This window comes from Apostichopus japonicus, chromosome 15 (assembly GCF_037975245.1).
Source record: "Apostichopus japonicus isolate 1M-3 chromosome 15, ASM3797524v1, whole genome shotgun sequence".
Classification (NCBI taxonomy): Eukaryota; Metazoa; Echinodermata; class Holothuroidea; order Aspidochirotida; family Stichopodidae; genus Apostichopus; species Apostichopus japonicus.
Window position 1 is genome coordinate 25,406,405 of NC_092575.1, and position 20,052 is coordinate 25,426,456.

General features: G+C 35.5%; 2 protein-coding genes across 2 annotated transcripts; one reads left to right on the forward strand and one right to left on the reverse strand.

Moving 5' to 3' along the window:
- The first annotated feature begins 72 nt into the window (after window positions 1-72).
- LOC139981398 (large ribosomal subunit protein mL50-like) lies at window positions 73-3,895 on the forward strand. The gene is made up of 4 exons (XM_071993763.1): window positions 73-312; window positions 888-1,066; window positions 1,536-1,677; window positions 2,326-3,895. The coding sequence occupies exons 1-4, from the start codon at window positions 223-225 to the stop codon at window positions 2,608-2,610; spliced, it is 696 nt and encodes a 231-aa protein (XP_071849864.1). The 5' UTR covers window positions 73-222; the 3' UTR covers window positions 2,611-3,895.
- Window positions 3,896-4,021: 126 nt separating this feature from the next.
- On the reverse strand, window positions 4,022-20,026 carry LOC139981397 (translation initiation factor eIF2B subunit alpha-like). Its single transcript, XM_071993761.1, has 9 exons — window positions 19,871-20,026; window positions 19,259-19,360; window positions 18,336-18,475; window positions 12,606-12,722; window positions 11,993-12,105; window positions 10,619-10,687; window positions 9,377-9,452; window positions 6,391-6,519; window positions 4,022-5,370 (listed from the first exon to the last, which is right to left on the reverse strand). Exons 1-9 carry the CDS (start codon window positions 19,881-19,883, stop codon window positions 5,215-5,217), a joined length of 915 nt encoding a protein of 304 aa, XP_071849862.1. The 5' UTR covers window positions 19,884-20,026; the 3' UTR covers window positions 4,022-5,214.
- Window positions 20,027-20,052: the final 26 nt, after the last annotated feature.

Genomic DNA, 20,052 nt, shown 5'->3' on the forward strand with positions numbered 1-20,052 from the left:
GCAGATAAAAAATAGTCGAAATCTCGACAAGTTCCTACGGTGGCTTAATAAGGACATAGGAAAGAAAAAAAGATTAAAAAAAGATAAAAAGTCAACATTTTGATCTACTGTATGAGGTAAAATATAAATGTTGCCCTTTTTTGCAATAGAAGAGACTTAGTAACAGGAGTGTGCAACCCAAATCTTGCATTCGGTCGAACGTGTTCTCAAGCTGGCATAAAAATGTCGTTTCCCCTTCGTTGCGTCTGCTTGTTGGCTCCACGTATATCATGGGTACCATTGAGAATGTCTAAGTTAACATTATATAGAAAGGTATGTATATTGTCCGACTTTAAGTTCTTAATTTGAACATCGATAATTTATTATCGCTTGCCTAACGTTTGAATAAATAGAGATACTTCTAGCCTAGGCTGGTGTGTATCGTACACTCAGTTTCGTGCATCAGGTACTAGTAACGTTAATAACACTGTCAGTATTGGTGACTAGCGGTAACTTACTTCTCGTTAAGTTTAATACATTGAAGTATTTAATGAAATGCAACCAGCTAACCTTTAAGTGGTTGCTTTATTGCAGAATAATTCCCCCCCCCCCCAACTCATGAATTTCATAGATTATGACCGAAAGTCGATATACAAGGCTATAGGCTATCTAGGCTATGCATGGTGCTGGTCTTGTTAAATATTATGTCAACCCAATATAATGGTGGGAACCACTTTGAGGCAGAATGAGCCTGTTGACGCTAATTAGTACGACCCTATGGTACTGATATGATGATGACTAATAAATGGTATTGTCATAATTATAATAGTGCAGCATAATAAGGTATTCTCGCTATGATTGCATCATGACATGTGTTGGCCAATCTTACTTTGTATATCTTTTTTAAGATATCCTCAACAACTCCTTTAATGATTGATGATATAAGGTCAGAAGGTGAAAGGTCTTGGGTCAATAGATTTCTTCGTGGGAGTGGTCCAGCAGCTGAGGTGGAAGAAGAAGAGATTGTTGAAATTGAACCTCAATACATGGACTTACTACAAGAGAAGAGGGAAAGTTTCATCGAAAAGTAAGTTCTCAACAACTAGAGAATTGGATGTTATTATATCATGGAGGGGAAGGGGCAATTTTAGGGGAGGGACAGGGATGGAAGCCCTTTGACATAAGTGCTGAATATATTTTATTAAAATAATCCGATAAACCTTCCCTGTTCTTCTGTTGCTTTTTTTTTTTGACCAGCCTCATGTATGACTTAATCATTACATAACCACAATTTCTGAAATGCATTTGGAAATTGCAAGTCTCTTTCATGAGGATACCCTAAACAAAAATCATAAAGATTGGTACTAATATGTTATCTTTTCCAAGGAATGTCCATTGTTCATACTGTTGAGCTATCATATTCATTCATAATTCAGCATAGTTTGAATTGTGATACAAGTGCACAAGTTCATGCATTAGCTTTCAATAAGTGAAATTGATTGAAGTCTGTTTTACTTTGCAATGATTTTTATTTCTCTTTTTTACGTTTTCTTCAGACCGGAAACTCGAAAAAGAGTTTACAGCCCTCCCGAAGACCTTGAGGATGCTATTTTGGAAATCACCTTAAAAGTATTTCCAGAATTAAATTCAGATAACTGGATGTCACAAGAGCTTAAAGATGTATCCACTAAGTACCAGGTGATTGATCTTACCTGTTACTGTAGAAATTATTCTACAAATAATTTGTGGCATTATAGCAAAATGTTGGCTAACAAGCAGTATGTTCATCTTAAGTAAGTGCACACAGAATATTTAAATCCACTTAGAAGTGAAACCTAGAAGAGAATGACACATATTTCCTATTTCAAGTGAAAGCAGAAGATTTCTGTATCAGCATACAGCACTTCGTACTAATAAACGCTTTGAAAAGGAAACACGCCAGCAAGGAGGTAAACCTGTCATAAGGATAGAGATGTAAATGTTGGTCACAATTTGTTCATAGATCTTTTTAATACATGGACTCTTTCATTTAGTGTTCACAATTGTACCACCTTCAAGTTATTACCTGAATTTGTACTGCACTTATTGAAACCTATTGACACTGAATAGTGCAGTATATTCTTGAAAACAAATATTCTTAACATAATAGAATGTCAAGTTTACTGAATTTTAAATTTTCATGAGTCCCAAGGCATATCGTAATTTGAAATGATGTATGTAGATACTAAGTGATCACTATTTGGTGCACCGTGAATACTTTTTAATCCTTCAAAATTGTAGAAAACTATAAGCAATCCTTTGTGAAAAGGTCACTGTTCTTATCCTAGCATGCATTGCTTCTTTCAGATTCTTACGGAGTGTTTTCAACGTTTTAACCATGACGTCCCCAACTTTCTGCTTGATAAAATGTCAACCGTAAAAGCAGTGGTAGATTATTACAACGAACCTGTAAAAGATACCACCAAGTTTGACGAACTGAGTATGCAAGATCTACCAAAGAATCTCAAGATACATTGGGAGTATGAGGATGACTCTCAGTTGGAGGTATATCAAGAATATTTAGATTATACAAGGGTCAAGAAAACTGGACCTCCATCAAAGTATCCCTTTAAAAAGACACTTTTCTATTAAAGCTTGTGAGAAACTTGTCAAGACATATGTTTAATAGGTTTGATGGATTAGATGCAGATGAGAGAGAGAGGGGGGTTGGATTGAGATGGCATCGATGCCGTCATTAATAATGTCTCTCGAGGAACAAGAAGAAGCAAAAGAGATGTCATCAGACATTGATGATGGACTGGAACCAAGTTTGCTCCAGAATAAAGGATTTGGACAAGATGGACAGGAACCAAGCCTGCCCTTGATTTGAGGATTTGAAAATACTGGACTGGATATCTGGAATCAAGTCTGCTCAAGAAATGAGGAATTGAAAAAAAGCTAATATTTAATGAATGGATATGTATATTCATGTTTATGGTGGATTGTTGGAATAACCACAAATATAATTCACAAAATGTTACTTTATGTAGTTGAGCATATTGAGTTTGCTCTGCTGTGTAGGTTTTTATACCAACATTACTATAGCACAAACAACAGTTTGGGAATAGATAATTGTTCTGTTTGACTAAGTAAAGTCTGTGGAGTAGTTAAGGTTTTATCAATCAAGTCTACTTGAGCACTTAATGCTTACATGCTAACATTAAATGAATCTTACAGCTAAGTCTCCTTTAGGAAGCCCAAGTTACTGTAGCTATTAGACTTTGGATGCTGGTCAAAGATCAAGGTTTAAATACTTGAAGATCCATTAAATTACAAAGATAACCCATTTCAAATTTAGGAGAGTTGACAGGTACATCCACCTTAATAATAATGATAAATCGTCTTATATAGCGCAGACTCCAAAAAAAGTTGTTAATGCGCTTTACGGGTGCTGAAGGTGCAAATAGCTAATAGTTTCAGTGCAATAAAGAGCCAAAGATATTCTGGGTCAACTAATGGTCATATAGTACCATGAAAACTCCATTAATGAGGATTATAACATCTTATGATGGCAAGAAACTGCTATTGTCAGTAATATTCTGTTATCAACTGTAACATGTTTGTTAAGCGGTGTTCGAAGCTCGCACATGTGCGTCTGAACTTGATAAGTCTTTGTGGATCTTTCTCTCTCAAAATTAAATGCAGAGGAACTGATGAATATACAATACACAAACAAATATTAATCTTTTAGGTGAAATATTGCTTTTCATTTGTGAAATACCTTGAAAATAAACAAGGAGGGTATACCCTTTTTGGCAATTGTTTAGCAACGAGGCAGACCCAGATGGTACCATCCAGTGGTATGCCAAAAAGGTTCTTTGTGTTTGTAGACTTGTCAAAGAATTCATCCATAAGTGACTGAAAAGACACTTCGTCCTTTGAATGACAAAATACAAAAGATGTACAAACCAAGTGAAATCATGTTTTTATTTCCTATCTTCTTGCAGTCTTCTTCTTTGTCATTTGATGTTTAACATCTTTTCACATTACACACTAAAGTGAGGATGACATTACTACTTAATGTATTGCAGCCTTCATATCCAAGTTTCATCCTTCTTAAGACTTGTAGATTTGGTGTTTACAGGGGTTGAAGACACACCATGGTCATAATAACAAACACAACTTTCTCATATCCCGTGACATGAATAAGTTGTGATCAGTGCAAATGCTAAAAGTTAGAAGTACTCTTCATCCCTTTAAAACCAGATGTCCAGGTCAGAGAAAAGCATTGTTCTACTCAGAATCTTTGCCAACTACGTAAAATAACCTAAAGATATGAAACTTTAATTTAGCATTGTGGTTGTAACAATGCTTGATTCCTGGTACCAACTGATTTTCTTGGCAAAATACCAACAACATTTGATGCCAAATGACTAATAAACCACCATGCCTCACTTTTCAGACATGACATATTTTTTCAATACTGCATTAGTTAGAATGAACATGTTATATTTTACTTCATAGAAGCTAAAACTAACTTCACTCAAGTCAGGAAAACAACTTGGAAGAGACTCACTGTGCCCTGAATGCAGATTTGTGCTTTCGGTCTGCAATTTGGCCAACCTACTGAATAATACTCAAACTAAGATTACAATTCACCATACAGACCTTTATATCGTTTTTATCACCAAACGAAGGTCAATGAGCAATGAATTTTGTTGCCCAGGCTCTTTTCCATATTTGTAGAACTTCAAAACAGTTTTACTTTCACTTTACTATTTTATTAAAGTATTAAACAGCATTAATAGTAATACCAAATATGGCGTGCCAGTTGTTATCCATAAGCCCTTGCAGGTTTCTCCCACATTTGTGGTCTCTTAAGCGTCGTAAAATATAATTGCTGATTAATTTTGTTATCATTAATACTAGAATCAATATCTAATAACATTTCTTTTTATGTAAATCTGTCCAAGAAGCTGCATTTAAAGTAGAGTGAGGTATACTAGCAGCAAACCAAAGTGTACTTTGTGCTGTTGTTAGCAAAGGTTTCCTCAAATTTATGTTTCCTTTCGTTTGGTCTGCCGGCATAATCCTCCAAACTGACTGATAACTATTCATTTATCCAGCTTTACATAGAACAGATCTATTTTGTCACATCTGTCGCATGATCCCATTCAAACTTTAGGTTTCTTCTAAAAGAAAAAACATGCAATTCTTCCTTAACATCCCACTCATGGGCGGGATATCTCTTCCTGTTCATAAGTATAAGTTGATGAGTTCATCGCTGACCGCGGACGGAGTGAGGACGCCCAGGTCAGTGAATAAGAGGGTGATATAAGCAGGAGGAGTGTAGTCTATCAACGGATGTTCCTTTGTAAGGTCCAAACCATCTCTCAAGGTAGACGCATTGTACTGTGAAGTAAAAAGAAAAAGTAACTACAATGACCAATCATCTTTGCAAGAAAATCATGTCAAAACATCGAATACTCTAATGAAAAAATTATTTTGAAGTACTGTCTATGGCTTACCATGACTCATGTTTAGTCATAAAACTTCAATAAATCTGCTATGCAGAAAAGCAGGGGTGGGAGGGAGGGGGGTGGGGAGGCAATGTTAGGGTTTCAGTTGAAAAGCACAGCTGCATGGTACATTGCTGTAATGAAATCAAACCTAGGGGACAAGTTATGTCTTCATAAATTAATGGTACTTCCCAGGCCCCTGAGTTGACATCAACTCTTTCCAACTCTTGCCAGGCCTGCATGGAGGTTAACTCTACCCCAATTTGTTTAAAACTTGACACAAAGTGACCCTTTTGTGCGAGCAATGAAACAGTACCTCCCTTGAAAATTTCTCAAAGGGAATGCCAAGATAATGAAGGTGAAAACATTAGGGTCACCAATACCAGGATTCTAACATATTCTTCAATAATTCCTGCTTTTCATGTTATTTCAGCCAAAGCACAAAATCTGTCGAACAACAAACAATCAAACAGATGATTCTCTGTCTGCTGCCCTCATTTAAAACACTGCCATGGAAACTGACATGGATCAGCTCAGGCTTCACATTGATATCAACTAACATGTGTTGGAAGAGTCAAGTCCCAGGATGCATCTGTGACACAATAAATGTGTAAATCAAAATAAAACAAAAACTGTTAGCAAACTGCTTATCCACTTAAGAGCCTGTGCAAGAGAATGTGTAAATGTAAGTTGGCCTGGCTTTTCGATCCTAGCAGGATCTTCTACTGAGGCTGAATGACAAGTAACAGAAACTACATCAGGCCAACTAACTTTTACACAAATAATCTGTGGCAAGATAAAATGCACGTTTTCATATCCTATGAAGAACTGGTAAAACCTGACAGTTATTTTGCTAAACTCATTCATGGATGGGACTGGGGAATGAACAACGTTTTTCTTTGGAAAAGCTAACCTTGAATTCATTGGGAACATCTTGCTGATTCAAGGGATAAATCATCCGAACGAACTTGAAACATTCCACCACGACGTAGAAAGGTTTGTTAGATGCTTTTGCACATATGCCCATTTGGTAGGTTCCAATCTGAAAAGGAACAGTTGTTTAGAGAAGTCATAAAAGGTGGTTTAAAATTATGGTGAAAATGCATATGTGAAAGACAAGTAAAATAGCCACTTATCAATGCAAGTTACACTTCCAGACATATCAATATTAGTCAATCATTGGATAATTATCAATCATAAGTTAAAGGTTACTCTCGGCAAATCTTTTCTCAGTGTATTCCCCGATTGAAAAATAAAGTAAATCCCGCTGTCTGTTATAGCGACAACAGATTCATTCCTTTAATTTGGCATTCTCATCCTTAGCTATAAATCAGCATATGGATCTGGGTACTGTTACCGCAAAGTTCTCAGGTGTCCGATATTCCAATCTGAATCTCTGTTCTGCGTAACCTATAGGCCTACTGTGTAATTGTACTGTGCAACTTTTCGCTTGTTCATGATGGTGCTAGCTGTACGCAATTTTTTGATTTATCAGAGTAAAACAACATGCTACAGGGGCAAGCACTTTCTCCAGATTTTCGCTGGCATGTCTTACGACAGCTACAGACCGAGGGATATGCTGCACTTGAAATATTTGCATTGCTACTTTATGATAAATTGCTCTCGCCCATTACGTTAAAACCTTTAAAGTAACTTTTTGATAGATAAATAGTAATAAACTAAGTGTGCATCCTTTTTTCAATCCACATGTAAAAATCAAACTAATAGTGATAAATGGCCAGCACAGTTTGGATATGTCTAATTTACGGTAGCCAAATAGATAGTTGCGTTATCTCTGTAGAAACTCCTATTCAATTGTTTCATTGAACAGGGAAACAACAGTATTGATAGAAAGATTTGCGCTAGGTAATGAATGGGAATGTCATCTGAGCACTTTTCACATTAGTTCAGCTGAAGATAAGTTAGTCACACTGACAACTTTGATTCTCCAAGCTGTGCATTGGTATACATTTTTTCCTTTTCCAGTAAGTTGAAGCTCATATCATGGGTTCTTTTTTCAGCTGTAAAGGGTGATTAGATATGGGTAAGATCAGGGACTCCCTCGTAAGATTAAAGCCATTGTGTGTGGGGTGTGTGAGTGGTGTAACAATTTTGCCAAAATGAGGCGGTGGAAATACCAATCCGAGGGAGGGTGGGGGGGGGAGCAAAAAAACAAAAAGATGAATGACCTTCAGCAACGGGATAAACTGGACTTCTCCAGCCATCTTTACGAAATTACTACAACTCTGGACCAGGTATGCTGTATTGGCCCCAAATGTGCCAGATTTTCAATATGGTTACATTTGGTCAAAGTTTTGAAACTGTTTTTATTACCACCTTGGAGAAAATTTACCTCACTGGGATATTCAGTCATCTTATGCTTTCATTTAGAAAGTCTTAGAACAATTTGGAAAGTAAAGACCTCTAGGAACGTACTTTTTGAAAATTTCTAGCAATTATAGCTTTCTAAAATTGGGGCCAATACAGCAAACTTTTAAAATATCCTGTAACCTGCTCTGGATGAACACTATCAAATGTGGAAGAATGTTTTGAAGAGTACACAGTTTTAAAGTATGAATAAGGTCACTTTAACATCAAACAAAAATGGAAGTAAAATAGTGGTACGTTTTCCCTGCTCATGGATATTGTAGTTGGGCTCATAGTATAGACTTTACAGGTGCAATCAATGTGTGAACAACAATACTGAATTACCTAACTTTAGCGTAAGCAATAAGTGTTCCAAATATGGGATGCGGGAACTGATACCCAAATAAGGCTAGGAGTCACCATGCCTCCTATGTGGACATTTCCATGATAAGTATAGCAGCTTTACATTAGAAAGACACTTTGTCAAAACTGTCAAAAGACCCTTAAATGTTCCCTGCGTTTCAAACATATATACCACTGCCCTATCTCCATCTGCCACTGGGGTTATCATGAGACCAACGAATGACACTGTATTATCACCTAATCGCTGAATGTTAGAGTACCTTTTCAACGCTGTGACATCACAATATATGTTATGTTAAATTGATCTCCCACAATACCCAAGAATGGCAAGTTATTCTGTGCTTACAATAACAACCCAAGATCAATGTCACATTAAAACTACTGGTATAACTGTACAAACTACAGTATGTAAACAGATCTGATATTGCTATCATGGAAAGCCAAATGGTGTACAATAAAGTATGCAGTGAAACCAATATTCAATCCTTTAGTCTTTTGCATCGGGACCTACTAAAAGCAACCTGGGCCTTCCACCGGGCTACCCGTGTCTAGTGCCAGGATACCACCGTTTCTTTCTTAAACCCTCAGACATGCTTATATATGCTGAATATCGTAAAGACCATGCAATGGATTGATCACGAATAAAAGACAGCCAGGACAAAATTACGATGCTATCAATGAAACGAGCAGTACCATCCTCTTTGCAAGTAACCTATTGTACAATACTAATTCTCAATAACAATCACAACGTACACAGCTAGCAGTATACACGTACTGGCGTTATGCTGCATGTAAACTGGGCTATACAGTACAACAATCATACACAGGAAATACACTGTACGCATACATTAGCAGTACAATACATATACCGTATCACTTGACCAACTCAGAAAGTGGAGCCACACCGAAACATTTGAAATTGGCCTGCCCTCTAAAAAGTTCCTAGCCGAGTGTATACCTTAATATTTTGTGCACGCAGACCATTAAATCTGTCCTTCAGAGAAACAAAATATGTAGTAACAGTATATTTGTGACCTTGGATATAAAATAATATTGCCAAGCAAAATCTAGAAATCTCAAAGAGGTTGGAATATGTCTTTATGTCAAGATTAATATTATCCATGGCACAATGAAATGAAATCTCTTTTTAAATTACTGATTCCCTGTACCTTATTAATTATTCCTCCACTTTCAGCGACACCCTCCGCTCCCACTAGGACTAGGTCAACTTTCTCCATGATGTACCTGAAGATTAGAAAGGCCAAAAATTTTAAGATATAAACAAAATAAAAATAAAAACATTAGAATACAACTCTGAGAGCAAAGAAGGATAATGCTCCTGTTTAAGCGAGCAAACTGACAATTTTCAGACAAAATCTAAAAATCATACATCCCTCTGTACACTTCGGACAAAAATTTATGTTTATTTGTGTCCATGTTCGTTTTCGGTATTCTTTTCTCGGTAGCAATTCTTGAATTGATTTAATATGTTAATAAGCAAACAGAGACAAAACTAAAATACTGCCATTGTAATGTCCTTTTAATACTGTTCATGTGTCGCAACCCTGATGATTACGAAACTCAAATTTCAGCAACTTGTATGGAATATTTTTGCCTTTAGATATCTACTACTGGAATATCCCTTTAAACAAAACTGGGTGGGAGAAAATTTTTATTGACATCATCAATATTTGCTTCTACCAAACTAACACAGCCAGTTGACTGACAATATATGTTTATATGTTATATAATATATGTTTATGCTTGGCAAGCACTATCATCTATCTTTGCCACACCCATCGAGTATTACTCCACTAAAGTTACAAGCCATTAATATTATCATACTACTAATTATCAGCAATTATTTTTATGGCCCTTCAGGGACCACAATTGTGAAAGAAACCCGAAAGGGCTTATTGATTAAAACTCACACGTTGGGTGGCTTCCAATTCAACATTTTAACTCAAATTTGGAATCTTTTCAATTTAGAAAGTCATTTCAGATGGGAAAACCGTAGATTGCTCTTGGATTACAAATCCAACTTACTTTGACCCAGCCGAGTATCGAACCTGGAACCTCCCGATTGCTAAGCCTCATTGCTTCAAATTCCACAAACTTTATCCACTTGGCCACAGCACCAGTATAATATACCTCAAAGTGTATTTCATTAAATGACAATTCATCAGCTACTTATTGATTCTAAACAGTTTTTAACCAGGCACTATTTCACATTGGTATCTACTCTCACTGTTCTGGCAAATTTTGATATTTCTACATTTCCTTTATTATTTTAAAATAATATAATACATGATCAAATTAATGAAATGGTTTTAGTATCAAATATGCTGGCAGGTTTACCTAGACCGATGTTTGAAAGGTGCTTATAGTGAAACGTTGCTATGGTAACTCACCCAACAGCAGCATCAAGAATGACCACAGACGGAATCCCAGCCTCATTTAGTCGTCTTGCCATCTCTTCTCTGTTAGCAAAACATAAATAGCAATTGAAATATATTTCTGCGTTTGAGGGTACTGGACATGTGGCCCTGGTATATATACAGTAACTCTGTGGTTCTAAGAGCACAGATGATGTTTTAAAGGACATCGATGATATCTCTGATGTTGCAATATACTTATGTTCTATCAGTCTATCATCTGTGAGATTTCATCGATGGATTTGAGCAGGTCTTGCGAGAAACAGAGAGAATTATATTTGTAAAAGTCAGGAGTCAAACTACTCTGACGATGGCAAAAATTCCCTATTACGTTGTGCATTCATTGAATGTTACTGTATCATACCAGTAAATGGTGAAATAAATTCAAGAGAGATCAAAATTGATGTTTCCTTGTTTTCACTGTAGTAATTTTTGCCACTTTCGCCAAGTCTTTGTAGATTAAAAAAAAATTGAAATTGAAAACGTAGTTACAATCTGACTTTCAACATGGCTACTACATTATCAATCAGTTCAGCTACATATGTATAACGATATTATTTACACCATATTAGGGACCACTCAAATTTACCTCACACCACCATTATTGCACCTCTTTGAGCTCTTTGTACAATCAATGACAACCACTAATTATGAACCTGCTTGAAATGATTGCTATATATGCTCCAATATACACAACACTCTCTTCAATGACTGCATCTGATTTATACTCCCATTGCTATTTTTGTTTTTGATCTTTTATTTTACTTCTGTGATTCATTGCTCTTTGGCCCACTTTTGGGCCCATTTTTTAGATGCTTCCTGGGCAGTGTAGGGTGGTTGATGTGTTGTTGTTGCAGAGTACATATTACCTATAACCTGTCAAACACATGGCAGCAGCTTAAAAGCGCCCAGCAGACAGTTTTATCTCACAGGTCCCCATTTACACACCTGGGTGAAGAGAGGCATTGGAGATAAAGTGCCTTGCACAAGGACACAACGCAATGATCTGGCCAGGACTCGAACCTGCAATCCTTAGATCACAAGTCCACTGCCTTAACCACTTGACCACAACTTTCTCACCATACTTTTTTTAAATCTTTGATACATAAACGATACAATTGGTTCATTATTGACTACTATATTTCTATTTGATTCTCAATCTACAAACCAAACTAGATGGGAAAATCAAAATACTTTCAAAATACTTTCAACACATGATGCATCTCATTAGTTTACCCTTTATTAATTGACATACTTTTCCTCTCCATCAGGGAATCAACAAGTTCAACGTCTGTTTTGCTTTGTTTTATAATCATACTTAAAATTCAAACCTCAATCGTGCTTACTTACCCTGATCGGTCGGGATTGGATTCCGTCACGTAAACTTTGAACCTCTTTTTCTGTCGAGCTGCTTCCAGTAAGACTTTTAAGACTACTCTTGATATGGAATGTGTTAAAACAGTCTGGTGACAAGAAGATACAAAGCAAATTTGACTCAATATACAACAGATGGCTTTTGGAATAATGATCTAACACAAAATTCTCACGTAAACACTTTTTAGTCAAATTTCAAACACAATCTTCTGTCACAAGAGGAAGAAAGGCCAATAGGAAGCTTGTAATCCAGTGGACAGTTACAGAGATGAAATAAATTCATTCATTGTGTTCTATAAGAATGTTATGCAGTATTTCTATTTCACTGACAAATTAGCTGTTCATTACCACTATCAGTTGGTTACAATATAACCTCAGCCACAACTACTATATCAACGGTACTTAGAATACAAACCAAAGGTAACATCTGTCTGCATAACTTGCATTTGATTTTTTCTCATTCTACTGTAGTTAGCCTCTGGAGTAAGAAGATCTTGCTAGAATGAAAACATCAGGCCCTCTTTCTTTTTCACATGAATATTCAAATATTGCTGCAAACACGTTAAACTTTCTTAAAATACTGACTTACTGCTCCATCTCGGATGAATGGGTGACCGAGTCTGGCAATTTTATCTCTAGCTCCAGCCACATTCTTGAGGTACATGTTACCTCGCTCCACTAGAACAGTTTTACAGTCAGCAAAATTCTAGAAGAGAACACATTGAAATATATCACAAGTTACACAGGTTTGTTTTAATTTTAGATCAAAATAATTAAGTAGTAATTGTACAATTAATTTATACATGCATTGAGCAGTTAAAAATATCTCAAATTAATACCCATTTCTCAAAATCATTTTCAAAGCCTGAATTTATGTATTAGATAAGATAAGATAAGATAAGATAAGTAGAACTTTATTACTCCAATGAAGGAAATTAAGATCTTGCACATAAAATGTAAAAGACAGTACAAAAATATGGCTATGTTACAAATATGAAAAACAGGGATAGAACGGAACGATAAAACATTAAACAACCGAACAATAAAACACACGTAGGCAGGACCTAACGGCTCAAGTTATCATTGTAAAGCCTTATTGCACGTGGAATAAACGAATTGAGATGACCGTTGGTTCTCATGGGTGGGAGACGCAGTCTGCCAGTGCCCCTAGTTATGATATTATCGTGCAGATAACAGTGAAGCGGGTGATCACGGTCATTCCAAACAATGTCTAGTTTGTTTTGGAGCAAGCACACATAAATTTCCTCAACTGTTGATTGGGGGTCTCCAATGACTCTACCCGCTTTACGAATAATGCTGTCAATACGGTCTTTGTCAGTCCCTGTGGCGTTCCCACCCCAACCGACGAGACAATACCGCCATACGCCACAGATAGTAGCGTTGTAAAAAATATCCATTATAGAAGTACGGACGTTAAAACTGGCCATCTTATTTAAACAATACAACCTGCTATTCAGCTTCTTGATTAGAGCATCCACCTGATCGCCTGTATTAGACAACTAAAGTACAAGTCGAGTCAGAGGCTGTATGGAGACTTGTGTTAAAGATTATGTTCAGACACAGAATGATTATAAGTATTATACTCGGTCAAGTGAAAGGGATCATACTTCACTCAAATATTGTCTTGTAGGGTTGTTACAAGTATTTTATTCAGTCATGAAAATGCTATTATACTAACAAACTGGCCTATGGGATTGTGACAAGAATGAAATACTCATCCACAGTGAAAGAACAGGTGGCCTATTGTACTCAAAGACGGGTCTTTAGAACATGTATTTAATCGCACATTATACAGGGATAAGATACTGTACTACACATTCAGAGACTGGCCTCCAGGATTGTTACAAATATTATGGTATTGTACTTCTGTCTATTCATGTATTTTAGCATATAATAACCGCATACAGGAAACAAATTTACTGTTGGAATGTTTTGTAGCAGTTTGAACACTCTGAGTCTAAACTTGTATTTTAGCACAACTCATACAGGGAATTACTTACTGTTGGAATGTTTTGTAGCTATTTGAACACTCTGAGTCCATACTTATATTTTAGCATATATAGTAACCTGTACTCATACAGGAAATAATTTAGTGTTGGAATGTTTTGTAACAGTTATGAACACTCTGAGTCCATACTTGTATTTTAGCATATAGTAACCTGTACTCATACAGGAAATAATTTAGTGTTGGAATGTTTTGTACAGTTTGAACATTCTGAGTCCATACTTGTATTTTAGCATATGGTCAATTCCGTGGTGACTCGCGTGACATTTTTACTAAAACTCCTCTCAGATATTTGATATCATGAAACAAATAAAGAAATTACCTGGGAGAAAAGCATTCATGTAGTCAGTGAAGGTACGCCTTAATGCTTACAACAGTAGAGAAAAGATAATTATACCTCAAGTATTGGGGGTGAAATTGGTGAAAAACTAAACGTGACTCGTGTGACAGTTACTATAACAAAATTCAGTATGCACACACAAATGTTCAATTTCTTATGTCTTATTAAAATGTTTCCAATAACTTTTTATAATCATACCGAAGTTGAAAAAACACCTCTACCTCAATTGCTATACAACTTTTAAAAAATGTTGTAACGCATGAAAATAACGACGAAGATGTATTGTGACTCGCGTGACAAAAAAAAGTGACTCGCGTGATATATCTTGTCAATTAATATTTATAACAATATTTAGTCTGTTGAAGTCACTATTTGAAAGTTATAGAAGAAACATCTATCAAAATGTGATTCAAATTGCCATTCTCATTTGTCATATTTGAATAAACCAAAAGTGTAATATTTGAGAAGATACATTCGCTCATAGGATTTTGGGAATGATTGTGCAGTTAACCTTAAGGTTGTCAAGTCATAGCACATGGCATTGCCAGATACTAATATAGATTATGTTTTTGTATGTTACTAAAAAATCAGTGACACGTGCTCACTTTCCAAATGTGGTGATAAAAGAGGCATTATATTGCGAATAATTATTCATCCATTCAAATTCTGATATTTCAAATGATATTATTATAATTAGTTTAATTATGTGTGCCCATGTGATTCAAGTTGCGTAAATTAACGGGGAATGCATATACCTTAACCATTGATTTATTCATCAAACTATAACATCCCTGTACTTTTCACAATTGAATTCACGTGACTCGCGCGGCATGACTCGCGTGACATTCGTAAAGGGTGATTTTCCGCAAAATTTGAATATCTTCTGAAAAGGAAAATTCAGTAATCCTATTGGTATCTATCTGAAGACTTGATATTCATTATTTGGAGTAAAACTATTGTGCAGGCAAGGAGCAAAAAAACAAAAACAGTAAATTTTGTGACTCGTGTGACAGTAAATCAAGGGTGTTTTCAATTCACCACTGTTGTCTAATGCCTTGATGTCAATAAAAATTGAAGCTATTAAGTGAGCACTATGCTATAGCAAATATAATTAGTTCAACACACAGTAAATAGGTAGAAACACTGTCTTGAATTGACTTGACTCACGTGACGTGACTTGCGTGACATTCTTAAGGGTGATTTTTCGCAAAATTTGAATATCTTCTAAAAAGGAAAATTCAGTAATCCTTTTGGTATCTACTGTATGTGATGACTTGATATTCAATATTTGGAGTAAAACTATTGTGCAGGCAAGGAGAAAAGAGACAAACACAGTCAATTTTGTGAGTCACGTGACAGTATTTCGAGGGTGTTTTCAATTCACCACTGTTGTCTAATGCCTTGATGTCGATAAAAAATAGAAGCTATTAAGTGAGCACTATGCTATAGCAAATATAATTAGTCCAAAAAACTGATGATACCTATGATTACTATGTACTTATCTGCACAAAATGAAATTTCACTGTATTTTTCATCGCTACTGTATACTAACACCTTTGACTGTGGAAGTTGAAGGTAATGTTGTGAACTGTCAATACAAATATATACTGTAAGTTACTACGGGAACCGTCTGTTATTACGGACCCCATAATCAAACAAATAATTTTTAGGAGGTGAAAAAATATTTTTAGTAACTACAAGTATATATTCTATTTTATTGGAAACTTATACAATTTTAATGTACAATGATTTTAAATTTTTGGGTATGATGTTGACCTTATCATGGAATTGACTATATATAGTAACCTGTACTCATACAGGAAATAATTTAGTGTGGGAATGTGTTGTAGCAGTTTGAACACTCTGAGACTTACTTGTGCTTTAGCACATATAGTAACCTATACTCGTACAGGGAATAATTTAGTGTTGGAATGTTTTGTAGCAGTTTGAACACTTTGAGACCATACTTGTATTTTATCACATACTAACCTGTACTCATACAGGAAATAATTTAGTGTTGGAATGTTTTGTAGAAGTTTGAACACTCGGAGTCCATACTTATATTTTAGCATATAGTAACCTGTACTCACACTGGGAATAATTTAGTGTTGGAATGTTTTGTTGCAGTTTTGAACACTCTGAGTCCATACTTGTATTTTAGCATAGTAACCTGTACTCATACGGGAAATAATTTTATAGTTTTGGAATGTTTTGTAGCAGTTTGAACACTCTGAGTCCACACTTGTATTTTAGCATATACAGTAGTAACCTGTACTCATACAGGGAATAATTTATTGTTGGAATATTTTGTAGCAGTTTTGAAAACTCTGAGTTTATACTTGTATTTTAGCATATATAGTTACCTGACACTCTGAGTCCATACCTGTATTTTAGCATATAGTAACCTGTACTCGTACAGGGAATAATTTAGTGTTGGAATGTTTTGTAGCAGTTTTGAACACTCTGAGTCCATACTTGTATTTTAGCATATAGTAACCTGTACTTGTACAGGGAATAATTTAGTGTCAGAATGTTTTGTAGCAGTTTGAACACTCTGAGTCTATACTTGTATTGTAGCATATATAGTAGTAACCTGTACTCATACAGGGAATAACTTAGTGTTGGAATGTTTTGTAGCAAATTTAGTGTTGGAATGTTTTGTAGCAGTGTGAACACTCTGAGTCCATACTTGTATTTTAGCACATAGTAACCTGTACTCATACAGGGAATAATTTAGTGTTGGAATGTTTTGGAGCAGATTGACCACTGAGTGTATACTTGTATTTTAGCATATATAGTAACCTGTACTCATACAGGGAATAATTTAGTGTTGGAATGTTTTGTAGCAGTTTGAACACTCTGAGTCCATACTTGTATTTTAGCACATAGTAACCTATACTCATACAGGGAATAATTTAGTGTTGGAATGTTCTGTTGCAGTTTTGAACACTCTGAGTCCATACTTGTATTTTAGCATAGTAACCTGTACTCATACAGGAAATAATTTAGTGTTGGAATGTTTTGTAACAGTTTGAACACTCTGAGTCCACACTTGTATTTTAGCATATACAGTAGTAACCTGTACTCATACAGGGAATAATTTAGTGTTGGAATATTTTGTAGCAGTTTTGAAAACTCTGAGTCCATACTTGTATTTTAGCATATATAGTTACCTGACACTCTGAGTCCATACCTGTATTTTAGCATATAGTAACCTGTACTCGTACAGGGAATAATTTAGTGTTGGAATGTTTTGTAGCAGTTTTGAACACTCTGAGTCCATACTTGTATTTTAGCATATAGTAACCTGTACTTGTACAGGGAATAATTTAGTGTCAGAATGTTTTGTAGCAGTTTGAACACTCTGAGTCTATACTTGTATTGTAGCATATATAGTAGTAACCTATACTCATACAGGGAATAATTTAGTGTTGGAATGTTTTGGAGCAGATTGATCACTGAGTGTATACTTGTATTTTAGCATATATAGTAACCTATACTCATACAGGGAATAATTTAGTGTTGGAATGTTTTGGAGCAGCTTGACCACTGAGTGTTTACTTGTATTTTAGCATATAGTAACCTGTACTCATACAGGGAATAATTTAGTGTTCAAATGTTTTATAGCAGTTATGAACACTATGAATTTTGCTTCTCATGTATATTATGTTTCCTACAAAAAGTGCTTTGCATCTTTGCACTTGCATAGCAGCCTGACCATTTTGTGATACCGTATCAATTTTACTCCTACTTGAGGCAATTTAACAGTAATATAAGTACAGTAGTACAATATATGTACTCCTAAGTACTCATGACTAGAGCCTTGTTAGTACTCATACCAAGAGGGTTTCTACCTGTACTAACGGTACTCATGCTACAGTTGTAATCATACTACGAGTACACCATAGAGTACTCAAAATTAAAGAGGAATGGGATGATCACACTGTACTCACAGATTGGTCTAAAGCAGTTAATGTGATGAACCTTAAGAATAGTTCACATCCTGATGTGATAGCTGTTGTTGAACTGTCTGTGTCTTTTAACCATTTGATACAATTCTGCAAATTGTCCCGGAGTTCGGCTAGGGTGGCAGCTGTAGGCAATAGAACAAATGTACTTCTTTGTTAAAAAAAATATAGACAAAGCATGACTATTTATAGGTGAGAAGAAGGCTCTGAGCAGGGCAAATCTTCAGGTCAGCTGTTAATCTACGTGTGTTGATCTATCTTCAAGTTGAAAAGATTTGTAGACTCTTGGAACAGCTGAACACAAGCAATATAACTGAAGTACTAATAACAATAATGCAATCTCATTTTATATTATACTTCATATCATGCCTTGTTTTTTTTTTTCAAAATACAAGAAAACCATGGTTTGCTAACACTAAGAGGGTGGTCAAAGCAGCCAGCTTGGTTTGCAATTTGACATCTCTTGTCACCTACATACCGTTTAGTCATCATATCATAAAGTACAATGTTTAGCCTGTAGCAAGACTGATTACCTTTAAAAATCTTGCAACTCTTTTATCTCCAGGAAAGCTTTCACTAAATGCTTTGTTTCACATCACTGCTTATTGTTCTATCAAATTTAAATCTATTCATAGTTTAATGTTTCAATTTATTTGCCAAGTCCCATCTGTCTAATAAACCTTTCTAAACTTACTGTAACATAGACCAGCAGCACTTTACACTTTTTTTTTTTGCATGTTAATAATACTCATGAACATAGCTATATGTCTTGGTGACAAATTTGTAACCCTTTAAGTAGAATCTCAGGACTTTAATGGATTAGTAAAAAATTATTAGAAATAGTTGAACAAACCCAAGAAAGCTTCATTAAAACATAATTGATTTTTTTCCTCCTTTGCATACTGTACCTTCATTTAGCTTTAAATACTCAATCAGAGTATGAATTGCAGCGATGGCAGCAGACAAATCGGTATTTTCTTCCACCTTCTGCTGAAAGTAGTCTATGGCTTCTGAAAATGAAAATGAAATATAATTTTATCATTTGAACAAAATTAGAGTGTTGTACACTAACAACAGGCCTTCCTACTGGTGTAGCAGTATGTCCCAATGCTTCTATTAAAGCAACCTTTGCTGGAGCGTCCTCCTGGAATCTTGATACATGACCGAAAAATCTCAATCTTCTATGTACGACTATAGATGACCAAGGTGTTTGGTTGGTTTCATTGTATAGCTCATCGTTTGATAACCAATTGTTATTGGTCCATCTAATGTTGAGAATATTACGAAGTAGTGTCCTTCGAAAAGTGTAAATTTTGCCTTGTCTAATTAAGTTACATTAATTTTATACACTAACTTAAGTAAGGGCCTAACATTGGTCCTAGTTCTGCGATTAAGTTAAATCCAGCTGTGATAATCATAATTCATATTTATAACATTTATTGACATATTTTGGGTTTGCTGTTTCAGTGGAAGTATCAACGTTTCTACTAGTTATAGTTTAAAATCATGAAAGGGCTCACCTTGTCTATTCATGGTGGCATTCAAACCCCGAAAGTGTAATCATGTTCGGCTACTGTATTTTTTAATCGCGAACGTTACTGATGGTTGTCAATGTTATCTTCTACATGTGACATGGATTGTCTCGTCTTTGTAAGCTGCGATAGACATCGTGTAACGGCAATACTAACTTTGACTATTCATT

Bases quoted from the DNA above. Each gene is read 5' to 3' on its own strand.
- LOC139981398 (XM_071993763.1), top strand. From the start codon at position 223: ATGTCGTTTCCCCTTCGTTGCGTCTGCTTGTTGGCTCCACGTATATCA. The intron at 313-887 runs GTATGTATATTG...ATCTTTTTTAAG, and splicing joins AGTTAACATTATATAGAAAG to ATATCCTCAACAACTCCTTT. The intron at 1,678-2,325 runs GTGATTGATCTT...TGCTTCTTTCAG, and splicing joins ATGTATCCACTAAGTACCAG to ATTCTTACGGAGTGTTTTCA.
- LOC139981397 (XM_071993761.1), bottom strand. The intron at 9,453-10,618 runs GTGAGTTACCAT...TCTAATCTTCAG, and splicing joins ATTCTTGATGCTGCTGTTGG to GTACATCATGGAGAAAGTTG. The intron at 5,371-6,390 runs GTTAGCTTTTCC...TTTACTTCACAG, and splicing joins ATGTTCCCAATGAATTCAAG to TACAATGCGTCTACCTTGAG.